The sequence below is a fragment of the Oncorhynchus kisutch genome, linkage group LG1, assembly GCF_002021735.2.
Source record: "Oncorhynchus kisutch isolate 150728-3 linkage group LG1, Okis_V2, whole genome shotgun sequence".
NCBI classification, from domain to species: Eukaryota; Metazoa; Chordata; class Actinopteri; order Salmoniformes; family Salmonidae; genus Oncorhynchus; species Oncorhynchus kisutch.
Window position 1 is genome coordinate 63,772,640 of NC_034174.2, and position 18,342 is coordinate 63,790,981.

Genomic DNA, 18,342 nt, shown 5'->3' on the forward strand with positions numbered 1-18,342 from the left:
ACACAATAAGTTGGGTGCATTTTGGCCCATTCTTCCTGACAGAGCTGGTGAGTCAGGTTTGTAGGCCTCCTTGCTGTCACACGCTTTTTCAGTTCTGTACACACATTTTCTATAGGATTGAGGTCAGGGCTTTGTGATGGCCACTCCAATACCTTGACTTTGTTGTCCTTAAGCCATTTTGCCACAACTTTGGAAGTATGCTTGGGGTCATTGTCCATTTGGAAGACCCACTTGCGACCAAGCTTTAACTTCCTGACTGATGTCTTGAGATGTTGCTTCATTTTCCCTCCATGATGCAATCTATTTTGTGAAGTGCACCAGTCCCTCCTGCAGCAAAGCACCCCCACAACATGATGCTGCCACCCCCATGCTTCACGGTTGGGATGGTGTTCTTCGGCTTGCAAGCCTCCCCCTTTTTCCTCCAAACATAACGATGGTCATTATGGACAAACAGTTCTATTTTTGTTTCATCAGACAATAGGAAATTTCTCCAAAAAGTATGATCTTTGTCCCCATGTGCAGTTGCAAACCGTAGTCTGGCTTTTTTATGGCGGTTTTGGAGCAGTTGCTTCTTCCTTGCTGAGCAGCCTTTCAGGTTATGTCGATATAGGACTCGTTTTGCTGTGGATATAGATACTTTTGTACCTGTTTCCGCCAGCATCTTCACAAGGTCCTTTGTTGTTGTTCTGGGATTGATTTGCACTTTTCATGCGTCTCCTTCCTGAGCAGTATGGCGGCTGCGTGGTCCCATGGTGTTTATACATGCGTACTATGGTTTGTAAAGATGAACGTGGTACCTTCAGGCGTTTGGAAATTGCTCCCAAGGATGAACCAGACTTGTGGGGGTCTACACTTGTTTTTCTGGGGTCTTGGCTGATTTCTTTTGATTTTCCCATGATGTCAAGCAAAGAGGCACTGAGTTTGAAGGTAGGCCTTGAAATACATCCACAGGTACACCTTTAATTGACTCAAATTATGTCCTTTAGCCTATCAGAAGCTTCTAAAGCTATGACATCATTTTCTGGAATTTTCCAAGCTGTTTAAAGGCACAGTCAACTTAGTGTATGTAAACTTCTGAACCACTGGAATTGCCATACAGTGAATCATAAGTGAAATAATCTGTCTGTAAACAATTGTTGGAAAAATGACTTGTGTCATGCACAAAGTAGATGTCCTAACCGCCTTGCCAAAACTATAGTTTGTTAACAAGAAATGTGTGGAGTGGTTGATTAACGAGTTTTAATGACTCCAAACTAAGTGTATGTAAACTTCCGACTTCAACTGTATATATGTCCAGGCTAGAGTATCACTGGTGTACTAATGTAATACTCACTTCCAGTTGTTCATTCTCCTATTTCGGACAGTATCGACAGGAGAATGAGGATTATTGAGCTCTGTGGAGGTTTCTAAAATGATCTACAGTTATTAAAGTTCTGCATGATCTACATGGCAGAAGGTAATCTTGGCCCAGGTAGAACCTTTTTAGAAAAAGGTTCTTAAAGAGGTTTGGGATTTCTTCGCTAGGTGAAATGTTTTTTCTTGCAACCAAAGGGCATCTACCTCGAACCAAAAAAGGGTTATCATACAAGGTCTGCCGAATAACCCTTTCTTTTCTAAGAGTGTGCCGCCTTCCCGGTCTGTCCGTTTGTCTGCTCACTCAACCTGTCTATCTGCCTTCCCAGCCTGTCTGCCCTCCCAGTCATGGCCAGTCTGTTCTTCTCACCCCGTCTGGCCCTATATCACCAGCACCACTCTCTCACTGGGCCTCTTCCAGACCCCGACAGGCAACACAAATGGCGTCTGTGGCGCTCCCTGCCAGACACATGATTAGGGGCGGTTAACATTCGCCATCAGAGGTGCGATATTATAGCGTACCAAGACCAGGGAGACGCTCCCTTTCTGCCAACTAACCCCACCTGGCTGCCAGTGAACCAATACATCACACCAACGATCACATACGTCCACACAATAGACCAACGGGAGCTTTTTTATAGTTGTCTTTTTGCTCTGATTGTTGACGGTTCACAATATTTCCTGCTTTTATTGTTCTGGTGCTTAAAGGATCCGAACTACCATGGAAGCAGAAGAAGCCGTTTGAACACCACGAAGAGCGGGGGGGTCGTAAAACCCGCAAAAGGCGCGGTCAATATTCAGATTGATGAACTGGTCTAATCTGGTGTGGCCGTGTAGTCAGAGAGGGAGATAGAGTAGAGGGAGATGAGAGAGACAGAGACAGAGACAGAGACAGAGACAGAGACAGAGACAGAGACAGAGACAGAGACAGAAGAGAGAGAGAGAGAGAGAGAGAGAGAGAGAGAGAGAGAGAGAGAGAGAGAGAGAGAGAGAGAGAGAGACAGAGACAGAGAGAGAGAGAGAGAGAGAGAGAGACGGAGACAGATGCAGAGAGAGAGAGAGAGAGAGAGAGAGAGAGAGACGGAGACAGATGCAGAGAGACGAGAGAGAGAGGAGAGAGAGAGAGAGAGAGAGAAGAGAGAGAGGAGAGAGAGAGAGAGAGAGAGAGAGAGAGAGACAGAGACAGAGACAGAGAGAGAGAGAGAGAGAGAGAGAGAGAGAGAGAGAGAGACAGAGAGAGAGAGAGAGAGACGGAGACAGATGCAGAGAGACAGAGAGAGAGACAGAGAGAGAGAGAGACAGAGAGAGAGACAGAGAGAGAGAGAGAGACAGAGAGAGAGAGAGAGAGAGAGACGGAGACAGATGCAGAGAGAGAGAGAGAGAGAGACGGAGACAGATGCAGAGAGAGAGAGAGAGAGAGAGCGAGAGAGAGAGAGAGAGACGGAGACAGATGCAGAGAGAGAGAGAGAGAGAGAGAGAGAGAGACGGAGGCAGATGCAGAGACAGAGAGAGAGAGAGAGAGAGAGAGAGAGAGAGACGGAGACAGATGCAGAGACAGAGAGAGAGAGAGAGAGAGAGAGAGAGAGAGAGAGACGGAGACAGATGCAGAGACAGAGACGGATGCAGAGAGAGGAGAGAGTGGGAGGGAAAAAAAGAAGAAAAACACGAATAGAACATTGTCAACTGTGAGTCAGCTGACTGTTCAAAAGTCATAACTGTTACCGGCCTCTGACGTCCTGAGCTGCTCCGTCGACTCCCAACCAATTACACTGCCTGTTCTAAGGAGAGTGTTGAGTCATCGTGGCTCTCTCTCCCCTGATGTGTGGAGAGACGTGAACGACTTGCGTCGTGACTGGTGAAGGCTGCTGGGAAGGCTGCTGTTGCCGTCTGGCATAAAAGCCATTATGAATGAGTCATATGTGTGTTTATTCATTTGAGAGCTTTGTGATGGTTCCTATTATGAATGACTGAATATCAGAGCTGATGTTTCTTGAATAAACGGAATATTGAAGGGTCAATAGAGATATTCGTCACTCACAGTGACACATTTGATTCTTTATTCCCATAAGAATGTTCCCCAACCTGGAAATGATTAATTTCACAATTGAAAGTAAGGATAACTCTGTGGGTGAAGGACTAAAATGATAGATTTGAATAAAAGTCACTGATCTGAATGACAAAGAACTCCACAGCTACTTGTTTGATCTTCCAAATCGTGATAGATTATAATAGTTTAACAGGTGTCATTAATTCCACCTAAATTAGCATATAAACACCATGCTATATTATCCAATTCAGTTAGTCAACGCCGAAGCCAAGACTTTGTTCTCCTGCTTCAACTCCCAAACATTTCTTCATCCCTTTCCTCATAGGTCGCATCCACCTGAGACTCCTCCTGGTTTACCTGTCGGTACAGTCCTTTCAGTTCTAAATCCTTTTCTATTATTCTAATCATTTTCCACTATTACATATTTGGACAATAAATTCCTCATTCCTGGTCCCTTCCTCTTGTGTAAACCCTCATGTCTTCTCTCCATACACTTCCCGAGAGTTTCTTGGTCGTAATTTAAGCTCTTCGTCATTTGATCTTTGTCAGGTTTCTTCTCTCTGACACACATAAAGTCAGTTTATTTCCTACGTGTAGGCTAAATGTCATCTTACTCAGATGTCGCCCTGTTGTATAAACCATCCTGTCACTACATACTGCCCCTTTTGTATACTGCCTAGCTCTCCCTGCTCTCTTGCCCACATCCCTTCAAACAGATTCATACATGCAGCAACGATTCCCTTCAAAACCCCTGACCCGAATGCCCTCCTCTTCTTTGTACCTACCCTGCACCCTCCCCTAACCCTGTTCTGAGGGCCATCATTTTCATTTCTGATCAACCATGTCCCCTATCCTTCCCATTGCTTAGCATAAATCATCTTTCTCTCTCTCCCATACCTAATGTATGTCATTGGATCCATTAATGTAGACCTAATGTAAATGTAATGTCTGTCTGTTTCTCAAAAGCCGTTCCAGAGCCCCAGCCGTTCCAGAGCTATCACACCTGATTCAACTTGTTAATAAACACAATAATAAGACCTCTTTAATTTTAACAATATAATATGGCTATTACACCAGAATAGAAAACCTGTAAGGTTCTACAAAGAGCCTTTGAGATGATTGAGAAAGGTTCTTTATAAAACCATTTTCCATAAAGGTTCTATAAAGAACCATAAAAATAGAGTTTTACATAGCACCAAAGAGGGTTCTAACCATAGCGAAATCTTTTTTCGGTGCTATTTTGAACCTTTTTTGAATGGTTCTTTCTAGAACCTTAGGAAATGGTTCTTTATAGCACCATACAGGTTCCAATTAGAACCTTATGAGCATTGTTCTTTATAGAACCGTCAAAAAAAGGTTGGTTACAAGCCAAAGAACCCTTATTTGGCACTATATAGAACCATTTGTTTTTAGTGGGTATGTTTACTTTTGTTCATTCATTTTCCTCAACACATTTGGTTGAAATCCCATTTGACATATGTAGGCTATGAAGTACATGTCAGGGGTTCAATTAGTTGTTTTATAAAAGCTTGAGGGATATAATAGAGGGTTTACTTGAAAGGAGGGCATATCACACTACAAGTCTTCTCAAATTCTTTATACAATCTGGCTGTTCATCCCAACAACCATGGCAACTATAGCCTAAATGAAATAGATCCCTCAGTCCATTGTAACCTATTTGGTATACCTTGTGCTGTCAGGAACATAATTCTCTGTCAAGACAAATTAATGACTTTGAAAGCCTTTTATGCAAACTGTAATTTAAAGTTAAGCGAAAATTGTGTAGGCTTTTTGCAGTCTCATGTGTGGTCATCAATCTATGTAAGAATGCAAATCTCCACTAAAACATTGAACCTGAGTTTCACATAGGGTTATTATAGTAAGATGAATCATGCGTTATCTCTGTGGGTTAGAGGTTCATCATGTGATGACTTCATAATGTCCCTAATAAACATCGAATTACTGTAGTTTTGGATTGACTGGTTGCATTTATGACATTCTGCGGGATTAGTCTGTGATATAATTCTTTCTCAGATTTGTCATTTAGTTCCCTTTGCTGGATTTTTTTACAAGTGACATTGAGCTTTTAGTCACTGAAAGGGTCAGTTCATATGTCGGGGTTATTCTCCGAACTGAATGAGCATCGTATGGAGTTCGCATGGACATGATAGCATATTAATAGGACTGCACGTGCATCACGTTCCCTTGAACCTTTGAAACATGTGCCATGCGCAATTTGAAAGACAGTGAAGTGGAAATTGTGTGGTGGTGTCCATTTTTATAATTCCAACCACATCCATTGTTAAATCTTTAACTGATATGGCTCATAAATTGTAATATTATGCAAAGCCTAAACAAGATAGGTGATACGACAGTCACAGCCTTTTGGTGACATACAAATATAATTAATTCCATGCGCATATCAAGGGTCAGGTGTTATTGGAGAATACCGTATCTACAAAAACAGAACGCAAAACTTCGTTTCAACCACGCAAATGATTTTCATCAAAATAAGTGTATTTGAGTATTGTGGCCCTTGCAGTCAACGGTATGGCTCATTATTTCGAAGAAGATTGCGAATGTTATAGAATTGCTGTTTTATTGTGACCGCTCAAAGCTTGCTCCTCGAGCCACAATGAGAATGCTTTGTGGTCTTTCCTTTGAACCTACTGAAAAAGAATGAATGTTTTGATAGCCAGCGTGAGTATGGGAGTGATTTTGTGCGCAAATACTCCGGTGAATCTGGTCGTTCAAATCGTTCATTTGATATTTCTCTGGCGTTTTGAGCTCATTGCCTTATAAGGAAAGGAAGTCGTGCCTGTCTGCAATAGGCTGAACATTGCCGCCTGCATGAACTGTTCTCCTTTAACCCTTGCGCTGCTGAATTTTATTTACGTTTAAAATGATACTCGACGCTTGCGCCTTTATACCGAAAACATATAACGAAATAAATAACAATATAGACAAATACCAATAATTTTACAATGTGTAGGCTTACACAATATAACAGATCGTTTGATAAGCCAAATATACGGTCGTGTGTGTGTGTGCGTGTGTGCGCGCGTGTGTGTGTACAACCGTGCGTGTGCGACGACTATAGCGCACTTGTCAACATGTCCAACCTGTTTTCGTGTTTCAAAGAGACAGCGGGCATAAGAGACACACGAACCACCACCAGCGGCAGTAACTGTGCTGTTGTAAGGTGAAAAAAAAAAAACGCACATTGGCTTTTCTATGTGCCAGAGGTAGGCCCATGAGTCTCTCGCCCAAGTGATACCGCAGCGGCCGGTGCCCGTCAGAGTCGGATGGCAGAAATAAACGCGGTGGAAGAAATGCCAACGGGGTTTAAGACCAACTGATGTGACCTACATATCTCTGACACAACCACGGGCCTTTGATGTGCAGAGAAAATTCACTCGATGCCCCGTACCGCGACACTGGCGCTCGGTAATGGTTTTAAATATGACCTTGTATTAATGGAAAGGGTAGATATTTATGGAAAATGCCTACCAGCACGACGCATCCTTGCTCATCCATTGGGTATGTTAGCCAAGTCACCAAGGCGAATAGGAAAGCTCACGTTTATGGATTTTCTTTCAAAGATCCCAGTGTGAAGTCTTTGGAAAACAATCATAAATAATATGGGAAACCCATATTACAGTTATCAGAATCATATGAGGGTGATGATGGTTATTATTATTAGAATGTATAAATTAGATTGGGGAGTGATTAATACGATCTTCTATACCTGATTTAGCTGGTACATACTGTTTCAGTGTGCATAATGTTTGTTTTCTACCGGGGTTAAATGCTCAAGGTACCATTTATTGATCGGTATCATTCAGTTGTGGGCTACATAGGGCCTACCAGATCCATAATGAACTGTTACATATATTTATTTTTGGAGTGGGACACCAAAGTTGCATTTCAGTAGGCCTATTGATGATGAGTCACTCACACAAAGACATTCACTTAATTTATCCAATCGGTCTCAGCCTTTAATTAAGGAAACCAGGGCTGTGTCCTTTAGAAATATCTGGCATACACTTGTAACAATTGTGAAAACGTTAATGAATACATTAACAAATAGGCTACATTAATTAAAATCGATCAAGGAAATGGGAAGGGAGCATAGGCAATGGTAGCCTTGATTCCTTTTTTCATGATTTGCATGACATGCGTAAAAGGCAATAATTGCGTAAAAGGCTATTGTTCAGTCACAATTCCCAATTTGACATATCATAACACATTATTATACTTTTCATAGCACCCTCTTGCAGTTCCATTTCACCCTACACATCCATGGGCTAAAAGCATGAAACTGCCCCAGCCCCCAAAAGCGCCTCCTCCTCCTGACGTCACATCAATGGCTCTTTGCATGAACTGTTTTCTGCAACCCCTTCTCGTGTGCAAAGCAAAGCAAAACGTATCGCACTGCCGCTGCCAACGAATTCCGACTAGAGTGAGAGGGAAAGAGAGGGAAGATCGGAGCGAAGGGAAATCTCTCGTATCAATTTGAACGACAGAAAAACAGCACAAAAGCGGGCAGGGGTGACATTTTCTACAGCCATTGGAAGAGAAACCTTCCCCTTGCATCGAACATGGAGCTACCCGCCGCGGGAGAGCACGTCTTTGCGGTGGAGAGCATCGAGAAGAAGCGGAATCGAAAGGTTTGAAATCACTTCAAATATATGATTGCTCAATGTCCACAAACAGGGTTATTTGGTATCGCTATGCAATATATTGCGTAATTGATGGAAGTAAATTATGTTGTTGTTGTGTTTTGCAGATAGACAATGTCAAAGACCCGCTTATAATCAAATTAACCAATATGTTCTCTCATCTCCGTATAGGGGAGGATGGAATACCTAGTCAAGTGGCGAGGATGGTCTCCAAAGTAAGTTAGCTTTGAAAATACTATAGCCTACTTTAGTACTGCCTAGTAATGCAAATTAATATTTCAAGTTTTCAAGTATGTGTGTGTGTGTGTGTGTGTGGCGCGTGCGTCTTTGCGCGCGTTGAAGTGAATGCTTGATTCGATCGATGGCGCTTAGGATGCCATCACTAATTTATGTGTTGAGCGAAAATTAAGGCAACGTGGGGTAACCGCCCCCCCCCCTCAAGAATATTTTCTAGTAATTAACTCTTAAAAGCTCAAATCTAGGTATCTTATTTAAATTAAATACATCTAATAATGAAGCAAAATGGCATCGCACATCTCACTATTAATATCCTCACTATGATGAGGTTTTGATGTAAGCTTCCTCTTTTTATTTGCACACCAAATCATGCCCAAACCATCCTACAATATAAAGAAAATTACTGTAACTCAATGAAGTTATTTGTAGATGATTTTGACTTGCAATATGATTGTATATATACAATATGATTGTATAATTGTATATCTATAAAAAGCTTATAGATCTAACATAATTTGAATATATATGGGGGGGGCAGTTACCCCGGGGGCTTGTTACCCCACATTACCCTAATCACCCTCATGATTCCCATAGAGTAACCGTTTTGCTTGTGTTGACTTTGTGAAGTATACTTCCTAGCAATTATTAACACTTTATAATGACCTATTTCCAGAGTATAGGCTATACTTTGCTCTTACTTTATTACACATTTATCAATAATATGCATAATGTTTATGTTTTGATATAGGCCTATTTGGTCAAGACTGACTGCTAACTGTTAACAGCTAACCTGATTACAGAAGTTGCCTAGCTACTTTACAAGGGATTCTGTCAGCAACCAAGCAGATGATGGCCAAATTTGATATATGGTTGTAGTTTGGTTGATAGAAGGCGACCTCTGTTGATATTAATGTCTCGCTCTCTCTGTCTCTCGCCCTCTCTCTGTCCTACTTTTTGTCTTAATAGATATAACACGTGGGAACCAGAAGAAAACATTCTCGACCCGCGACTGCTTGACGCTTTCCAGAACAGGTGAGTTTGACAGACTCGATTTGACGAGCCGACCTTGTGTAGTCAATGGGGGTGGGGGGCGCTGCTCTGTGCCTGTGTCTGTGCGTGTGTCTGTGCGTGTGCGCGCATAGCGCACCACTTCTATCCCGTGGTGTGTGTAAAATGTGCCCTAATTGAATTACATTTTCCTATGGCAATGTCAAAACTTTTCAAACCCCTAAAAAGACATGATGCAATCACAAGTTTTTAATTTTTTTATAAATCTCAGTAGGCCTAGAATAGCAGTAGGCCTACACAGTGACCACACAAATCGGATTGAAAACATTTTGGAAAGATTGCGTATGACTTACAATTTCGTGGTCGACCATATTGGACAATGAATTGTCCCTATGTGATATTCTTAGGCCTGTAATAATAGATTGATTGATTTCAGTTTGCCCATACCACAATAGGCTATCATCTTTCACAGGCTACATGCTTATCCAGACACCAGGCCCAAACAATCCTTGACCTCATGCTTTGTCTTGTCCCCCATCCCTGCTTCATCTCACCATGTATTGAATGAGGAAGGCACTGGGAACAACATTAGACAAAAGGCGCCCTAGGCTTCTAATAATAGGCGATATTCCTGAAACAACCGTAGAAGCATCCGCTTGAAAACGCCGTTGTGCCTTTTCAAGATGACTTGTTTGCTGGACAGGCATTACTGTTAACCGGTAATTGCTAAACCTCCCGTGGGGGTTTCCTGGACGTGAACACACAACTACAACTGCACTATGGCGCAAAAACCATGCAGTGACTCGGCCTGTCGTCGGGGTTTGCTGTCAATCTCTCCCGCCGTGTGCGCACACCAGCTTTTAAAAGAGATGGGTCACTCAGTAGGGAAAATGTCGACGGAGGGCGGTGTCTGTTTTCGCCATTATCTCTGTCTCTGAACGGGGGGAGTTTTTATTGTAGCTAATTACGTGACTCTCCAGGGGGCCTCACCGGGCAGAGTACCAGGCTATGAAAATATACTGAGTCGCCACAGTAATTAGATGTGCTCAAGGAGGTAGGGGGGGGGGGGGTTGACATCAGTACTCATTGGGTATTGAATTACTGCTATTGAGAAAGCATGGAAAACAGTGGGCTATAGGGAAAAAATCCTACCCACCAGTTACATGGTCTAGATGTGTAGTTCATTCAGGCCCTGAATCTATTCCATCCTTATATGGATTGAATGTTGAACTGGAAAACTATTAATTCCACGTGGAAATCATTTTTGGAGTAATGCCGATTTAGTCAGGCCTAAGCCATACATTATCTTTGGAGTAATGCCGATTTAGTCAGGCCTAAACCATACATTATTTGACATGAGAAGGACTTTCATATGCAGCAACGCTTGGTAAACAAGTAATAAGGATATGTGGCTGTAGACGCTACACTACATTAAGTATGATATTTGTAATTCATGTCTCGTGAGTTCAGTTAGAGGATCTAGTGGTAAACATGGGGATATGACAGGGGTATTCCACTGATGTTTCATGTCACCAATTAGGATTCAATGGTGCATGGGATTTTCCCATAAATTACTGCATTGCATTACTGTATTTCATTATTGTTAGTACATCATCCTTGCATAAGCAATGAAAGTACTTTATTGTGTGTAGTCCCCTTTTGTAGTTAAAGCACTGTATTCTGACCTAAATACAGTTTCAATTACAGGGGGGGAGGGGGGGCAAATCCCACAAATCAGGCCCCTTCCAATAAGATTTGAAATACCCCCCCCCCCCCCGCTGCCTAACTCTGTTACATTATGTTGTTAACTACTAAATAATGTATTATTGTGGATGGTTTGAGTGACATGGTGGTGTTTTCTGTCTTACACAGGGAGAGATACGAGCAGCTTATGGGATATCGCAAAAGAGGGCCAAAGCCAAAGCACCTGATTGGCCAGGTGAGTCTTCACATATTAGGGAGAGTTGACAATTAACTCCTTGGTTACTATACATTTGATCAAATAAATGTTACTATTAATGTTACTATAAGAGATTGAGTACATTTTTGCCATCCAACACTAAGACCAACACATTCTTTAATTGAGACGGGCTTTCTAAGAATTCTAAGTCCTTTAAAAGACTACAGAATAGGTGTTAAAATCTGAATGACTGTCATATAGATTAGGGGCACATGCTGTTGATAGGTTAGGGATAGACTGGGTAGATTAGGTCTCCAAAATGTCTTCAATCTTAAAGCAGTGACTGAAAAGTACATCTAGACATCAATCACAAATCGAAAGAGCAAAAGGAACCCCCTCTAGGTAGTGTTTGTTCCTCTCAGGGCGGTGTTGGTGGTAACACATAGGAGGAAGTCAGTGATGGGGCACAAAGCAGTCTATGGCATTCCTCAGAGCTGAGGTCAGAGCGGCTAGAGGAGCCACTCTGAAATGTAACTCTGATGGCCAGGAGGGTGGGAGGGCTGACAAAATATGTATGAAAGGGCCTCACAGAACTAAAAACAAATTTAGAACTAAACACAAGTTTAGGGCTCAGGACTCACTCAAAGGTCATCTAGAGGGCATCATTTGATGATGGCATTTTTCTAACCTTCATTACAGAGAGAAAGTCAGTCAGATAATCATGTCAACAAGTTGATCTATCAGTTAACTAACAGCTGTGTTTTTCTCAGGTTCCGTCCTTTGCCCGGAGATCCAGCGTCCTCTCAGGCCTTCAGGAGACCACCCTGGACGAGGAAAACCGGCAGAAAGTGGACCCCATCCAGACCCAGCAGTACCAGCTGAACAGCAAGAAGCACCACCAGTACCAGCCCCTGCTGGCCAAGGAGAGGGAGGCCGAGCAGCAGGCCAACGGAAAGAAGAAGCTCTACTACCAGCTCAACAGCAAGAAACATCACCACTACCAGCCTGACCCCAAGATGTATGACAGCACCCAGTGCATGAAGCCCAGGGAGGCCACCAAAGCTCCAGAACTGCCCACCAACCACAGCTGGAACCTGCCTCCCGCGCTACAGCAGAAGTGGGTCCGGGACAAGGACTCTGGCTGCCTGAGCAAAGTCAAGGATATCACCATGGAGCTAAAGAAGCTTCCGGCTCACCTCAACGACCACAGTGGCAAATCGGAGCAGAGCAAGGCCACGGCCAAAGAGGACGCACCGCTGTTGAAGGCCAACGATGTCAGCGACAGCAAGCTGAAGATTGTCAAGAACAAAAACAAGAATGGACGCATCGTCATTGTCATGAGCAAGTACATGGAGAACGGCATGCAGGCGGCAAGGATTAAAAACGGAGATGTGGAAACCCTTGACGAGCCGCAGCCGGACAATGATGATGATGCTGCAGAAAATCAACTTGAAAAGATGAGGCTCGTCCAGAAACTGGGTCTCACCAACGGATTCGCGAAAGACTGCAACAAAGACGTTAAGTTACACTCCCTCAACTCAGGATCTAACGGATCTAACGTATTTAAGTGTCCTGCTGAGAAGGTCGACTCACCCAAAATGGAGCTTAGTGCGACAGAGCAGCCCCTGAGGCTGACCACCAAACCTAACCTTGCCCCTTGGCCCTTTGAGATGGGGGTTCATAGAAGGACTCAGCCAGTAAACGGCTCTTCTCCAGCCTTCAAACGTCACCTTTCAGAGGCAGACAAGGACGAGGACCGCGGTGGCTGTAAACGTTTTCTAAACTCCCGGAGTATCAGTGCACCCTGCACTGTGTCCTCACCACCTCAGAGCAACTCCATGGACCAAAATGGCCACCATAGCCACAATGGCCACCAGGACTATGACTTCCTGGAGTCTAACCAGGACGAGCCCATGGACCTCAGCTGTGTGAGGTCCAAACGGGAGGCTCCAGTTCCCACAGAGACACAGGTGGCTCCTTCTGCCGAGGAGGAGAAGACTGCCGAACAGACAAAACCGCCATTGGCTATCACAACAGAACAGACAAAACCGCCATTGGCTATCACAACAGAACATACTGTGGAGGAGGAGCCTTTTCCTTCATTCAAGCCTTTCCTTGGGAATATAGTCATCACGGATATTACAACAAACTGTCTCACAGTGACATTTAAGGAATACGTTACAGTGTAACGAAGCTGAAAAAGACGATCTGAGGACGAGGGATTAATAGCAAATGTGTGAATATGTACAAATGTGTGTTGGAACATATTGGTATTTTCAGATGTTTGAATGTAAATAAGAGCCCTTACAGTTTGCATTTAGTGGGGTTGAGATTCATTTTGTTTCGGGTTCCAAACGCTTCTATAATTTGTATGTACGTAGCTTTGGCTATCATTCTCTAAATGAGCCCCAGAGTTGTTGTCATACTTGATGATGTAAGCTTCTAATTGAGTTACAAACTACTTTAGTATATGCTATTTGACACATGGTATCAGGGCTCAGTGAAAAAGCACTTACTCTTGTAAATAATTATTTACTTTTTATAAAGGCTTTATATCCGTTTTGCTTTACAGTCTTTGTTTAAGGTCTATATATTGAGAAAGAAAAAGTCTATATATTGATTATCGGTAAATGACACTCTCTTTCAGTTTATTTGCCTGTGTGTGGTGTTTGTGCAAGCAAGTGAATACGTTTGTGTGTCTGTGAGTACATGTGTAGTGAGGTTGCAAAATGATGGGCCGTGTGTGGGCATGTGCAGTACCATTCAAAATTTGGACACAACTACTCATTCAAGGGTTTTTCTTTATTTTAACTATGTTCTACATTGTAGAGTAATAGTGAAGACATCAACACTATGAAATAGCACATATGGAATCATGTAGTAACCAAAAAGTGTTTTAGATTTTAGATTATTCAAAGTAGCCACCCTTTGCCTTGATGACAGCTTTGCATACTCATGGCATTCTCTCAACCAGCTTCATGAGGAATGATTTTCCAACATTCTTGAAGGAGTTCCCACATATGCTGAGCTTTTCTTTGACTCTGGGGTTCAACTCATCCCAACCCATCTCAATTGGGTTGAGGTCTGGTGATTGTGGAGGCCAGATCATCTGATGCAGCCTGGAGGTGTGTTTTGGGGTCATTGTCCTGTTCAAAAGCAAATGATAGTTCCACTAAGCGCAAACCAGATGGGATGGCATATCGCTGCAAAATGCTGTGGTAGCCATACTGGTTAAGTGTGCCTTAAATTCTAAATAATTCTCTGACAGTGTCACCGGCAAAGCACCATCACACCTCCTCCTCCATGCTTCACAGTGGGAACCACACATGCGGAGATCATCCATTCACCTACTCTGCGTCTCATGAGAGCTAGTTTCATCATAGTGCTTGATGGTTTTTGCGATTGCACTTGAAGAAACTTTCAAAGTTTCTGCATTAACTGAGCTCCTTGTCTTAAAGTAACAATGGACTGTCATTTCGCTTTGCTTATTTGAGCTATTCTTGCCATAATATGGACTTGGTCTTTTACCAAATAGGGCTATCTTCTGTAAACCAACCCTACCTTGTCACAACACAATTGATTGTCTCAAACGCATTAAGAAGGAAAGAAGTTCCACAAATTAACTTTTAACAAGGCACACCTGTTAATTGAAATGCATTCCAGGTGGCTACCTCGTGAAGCTTGTTGAGAGACTGCCAAGAGTGTGCAAAGCTGTCATCAAGGCAAATGGTGGCTACTCTGAAGAATCTCAAATATAAAATATATATTTGTTTAACACTTTTTTGATTACTACATGATTCCATGTGTGTTATTTCATCGTTTTGATGACTTCCCTATTATTCTACAATGTCGAAAATAGCTCAAATAAAGAAAAACCCTGGAATAAGTAGGTGTGTCCAAGCTTTTGACTGGTACTGTATGTGTGTGTGTGTTTGCAAGATGGACATATTCAAACAAGGAAGATAGAAGTCCATTGCTTGGACAGATCGTGCCATGTGAGACGACAGGGAGAGCCAAACAAACAGGGCATCCCGGGTCAAACTGCACAAGTCAATGAAGGACCTTAGAGTTAACATGTACTTTGCACTGTTGTAGGCTGGCTGAGGGGGGTGAATGGCTGCTGCGAAGGGGATGGCCTTAGCCTCTTATCTGAGGTTAACGTTTAGGAAGATAGATATTACTGGTTTCAATTATTGTAAATATGTGAAATACCCACTAATATCATTCATTCCCTGTAGTGCTGTAACAATGTGGGATTTTAGATATCAATTCAAGTCCCATTGGCCTAGTTCTTTCTTCAAGATCCATAACATGGATATGATTAATTTAAAAAATAATGCTATGTTTATAATTGATCCTATTTATTGTAGCTATTCAACATTAATGAGAAACATGAAGGGAAGTTGGAAATGATCTATATAGTATTAACTTTAGAAGGCCTTGTAGGCCAACTAACAATCACTTTAAAAGGTCTTGCACATCAACTAACAATCACATTGAAATGTTGTGGTATTGATGAATTCACCTACATGTCATATTCAGAATGTAAACTATGGGTGATTAAATCAACATTACAGTTAACCCAGGTGGTCTTTAATGTTCAATGCATTTAAGGAAATGTCCGGCTATTCTTTTATTCACGCCATTTTCTTCACTCTCCAGTATGACTAGATCTACAGAAGTAATTATGAGCGATGTTCTCATAGCCTACACTCTAACACTCATGAGTTTGATAGCCCTATGGCCTTTTGTGGGCTTATAACACTGTTAATGTTTCAATTGCATTCAGTGTTTTCATTTCAAGGGCATGGTATATGGTACCCTAGGCTTGTCTGTAGCCTATTCTGGTATCATCAAAAAACATTAATTAATGGGACCTTCTCGATGTTCTCTTTGAAACCCCTTTGAGCACATGGTTCTTCAAATATGCATTGTAACTGCTTTAAGAGGGACTTTGTTGTTTATGTGAGCAGACTACACTGAAAAGGCTTCTTCTGATGTGTTTTGCAAGAATAAAATTGTAAGAAAGTTATGGGCCGAATCTCTTCTTTTTGGGCTACGTGACTATGCATGATCAGATGTTAGGGTGATACAGATCCACATTGTTTCGAGGGTGTTTTCGGGTGAGCAAAAGACGATGAACTGCGGTCTTGCAACACAATCTTGTAGAAACCGCATGACTTGCTTCTTGCACTGGAGGTTAAAATAGATGCAGTACTAACCTCGCTTCCTGGCCTGCTGCAGGGCTGGCCCTAGCCTTTTGGTAACCCTAAGCAAAATTTTGTTGCCCCCCCCCCCCACCTTGCGGGCAAAACATTTCAGTGGCCTATTGCCATGTCTTATTCCAATGTAATATGATGAGTGAGAGTGACTAACCAGTGGTTTAAAGTACTTAAATAAAAATAATTGAAAGTACTACTTTAGTAGTTATTTGTATCAAGACTAGTTAAATTTTGTATCAAGACTGCCCAAATGTGCCTAATTTGTTTATTAATAACTTTTCATGTTCAAAATTGTGCACTCTTCTCAAACAATAGCATGGTATTATTTCACTGTAATAACTACTGTAAATTAGACTGAGCAGTTAGATTAACAAGAATTCAAGCTTTCTGCCAATATCAGATATGTTTATGTCCTGGGAAAAATTATTGTTACTTACAACCTTATGCTAATCGCATTAGCCTATCAACCGTCCCGTGGAAGTGACACCAATCCCAAATAAGTTTTTAATGTTGTAAATGACTATTGTATGCATGATTGTGTGATGTTTTTATTAGCCAGTCTGAGATATGGCTTTTTCTTTGCAAATCTGCCTAGAAGACCAGCATCCTCGAGTCGCCTCTTCACTGTTGATGTTGAGACTGATGTTTTGCGGGTACTATTTAATGAAGCTGCCAGTTGAGGACTTGTGAGGTGTCTGTTTCTCAAACTAGACACTCTAATGTACTTGTCCTCTTGCTCAGTTGTGCACCGGGGCCTCCCACCCATCTTTCTATTCCGGTTAGAGGCAGTTTGCGCTGTTCTGTGAAGGAAGTAGTACACAGCGTTGTACGAGATCTTCAGTTTCTTGGCAAATTTTCACATGGAATAGCCTTAATTTCTCAGAACAAGAATAGACTGACGAGTTTCACAAGAAAGTCTTTGTTTCTAGCCATTTTGAGCCTGTAATCGAACCCACAAATGCTGATACTCAACTAGTCTAAAGAAGGTCAGTTTTGTTTCTTTAATCAGCATAACCGTTTTCAGCTGTGCTAACATAATTGCAAAAGGGTTTTCTAATGATCAATTCGCATTTTAAAAGGATCAACTTGGATTAGCTAACACAACGTGCCATTGGCACACAGGAGTGATGGTTGCTGATAATGGGCTTCTGTAGGCCTAATGTAGATATTCCATAAAAAAATTGCCGTTTCCAGCTACAATAGTCTTTTACAACATTAACAATGTCTACACTGTATTTCTGATCAATTTGATGTTATATTAATGGACAAAAAAATGTGCTTCTTTCTTTCAAAAACAAGGACGTTTCTAAGTGACCTCAAACTTGTGAACGGTAGTGTATATACAGTAAATGTTGAAGGACAGTATCTTATCTAATTCGTTATTCCAAGCTGACTAAACTCAACTCTATGGTGAAGGTTGTTTCTGATCAAATCCACCAACTCCACCTATTCACCCAAGGTCAATACTTTATTTATTTTTTATTATGAAACACTTACCTTGTACCTATGTTTGTCATCTGTAGTTGCATGCCTTTCTTTGTACGCTGAAATCAATATTTTGTACTAAAACAGTAATCAAATACAACCACTGACTGTTTCCTTGTTGGGATTCAATTGGCACATGCTCATTTGTGCTGAGTTCCCATCTTAGAGCAACAGCAATGAGCAAAAAGTCTGTGATTGTATGTGATTAATGTTTATTGGAAAAGTATGGATTTCAGCAAACAAAAAAAGGCACCCAACTACAGATGACAAACATAGGTACAAGGGAAGCATCTTATAAATGTGCAAAAGTGTTCTATTGACCTTGGGCAAACCGAAGTAGTCAGAGCTGAATTCCACAAAGCCTGGTCTCTACTCAACTCTGTTGCTGGAGTTATTCAGAGACTTCCT

At 41.9% G+C, this 18,342-nt stretch overlaps 1 protein-coding gene across 1 annotated transcript; it reads left to right on the plus strand.

Moving 5' to 3' along the window:
* Positions 1-7,737: 7,737 nt before the first annotated feature.
* LOC109894654 (E3 SUMO-protein ligase CBX4-like) lies at positions 7,738-16,259 on the plus strand. Its single transcript, XM_020488322.2, has 5 exons — positions 7,738-8,070; positions 8,254-8,297; positions 9,286-9,351; positions 11,200-11,266; positions 11,998-16,259. The coding sequence occupies exons 1-5, from the start codon at positions 8,002-8,004 to the stop codon at positions 13,414-13,416; spliced, it is 1,665 nt and encodes a 554-aa protein (XP_020343911.1). The 5' UTR covers positions 7,738-8,001; the 3' UTR covers positions 13,417-16,259.
* Positions 16,260-18,342: the final 2,083 nt, after the last annotated feature.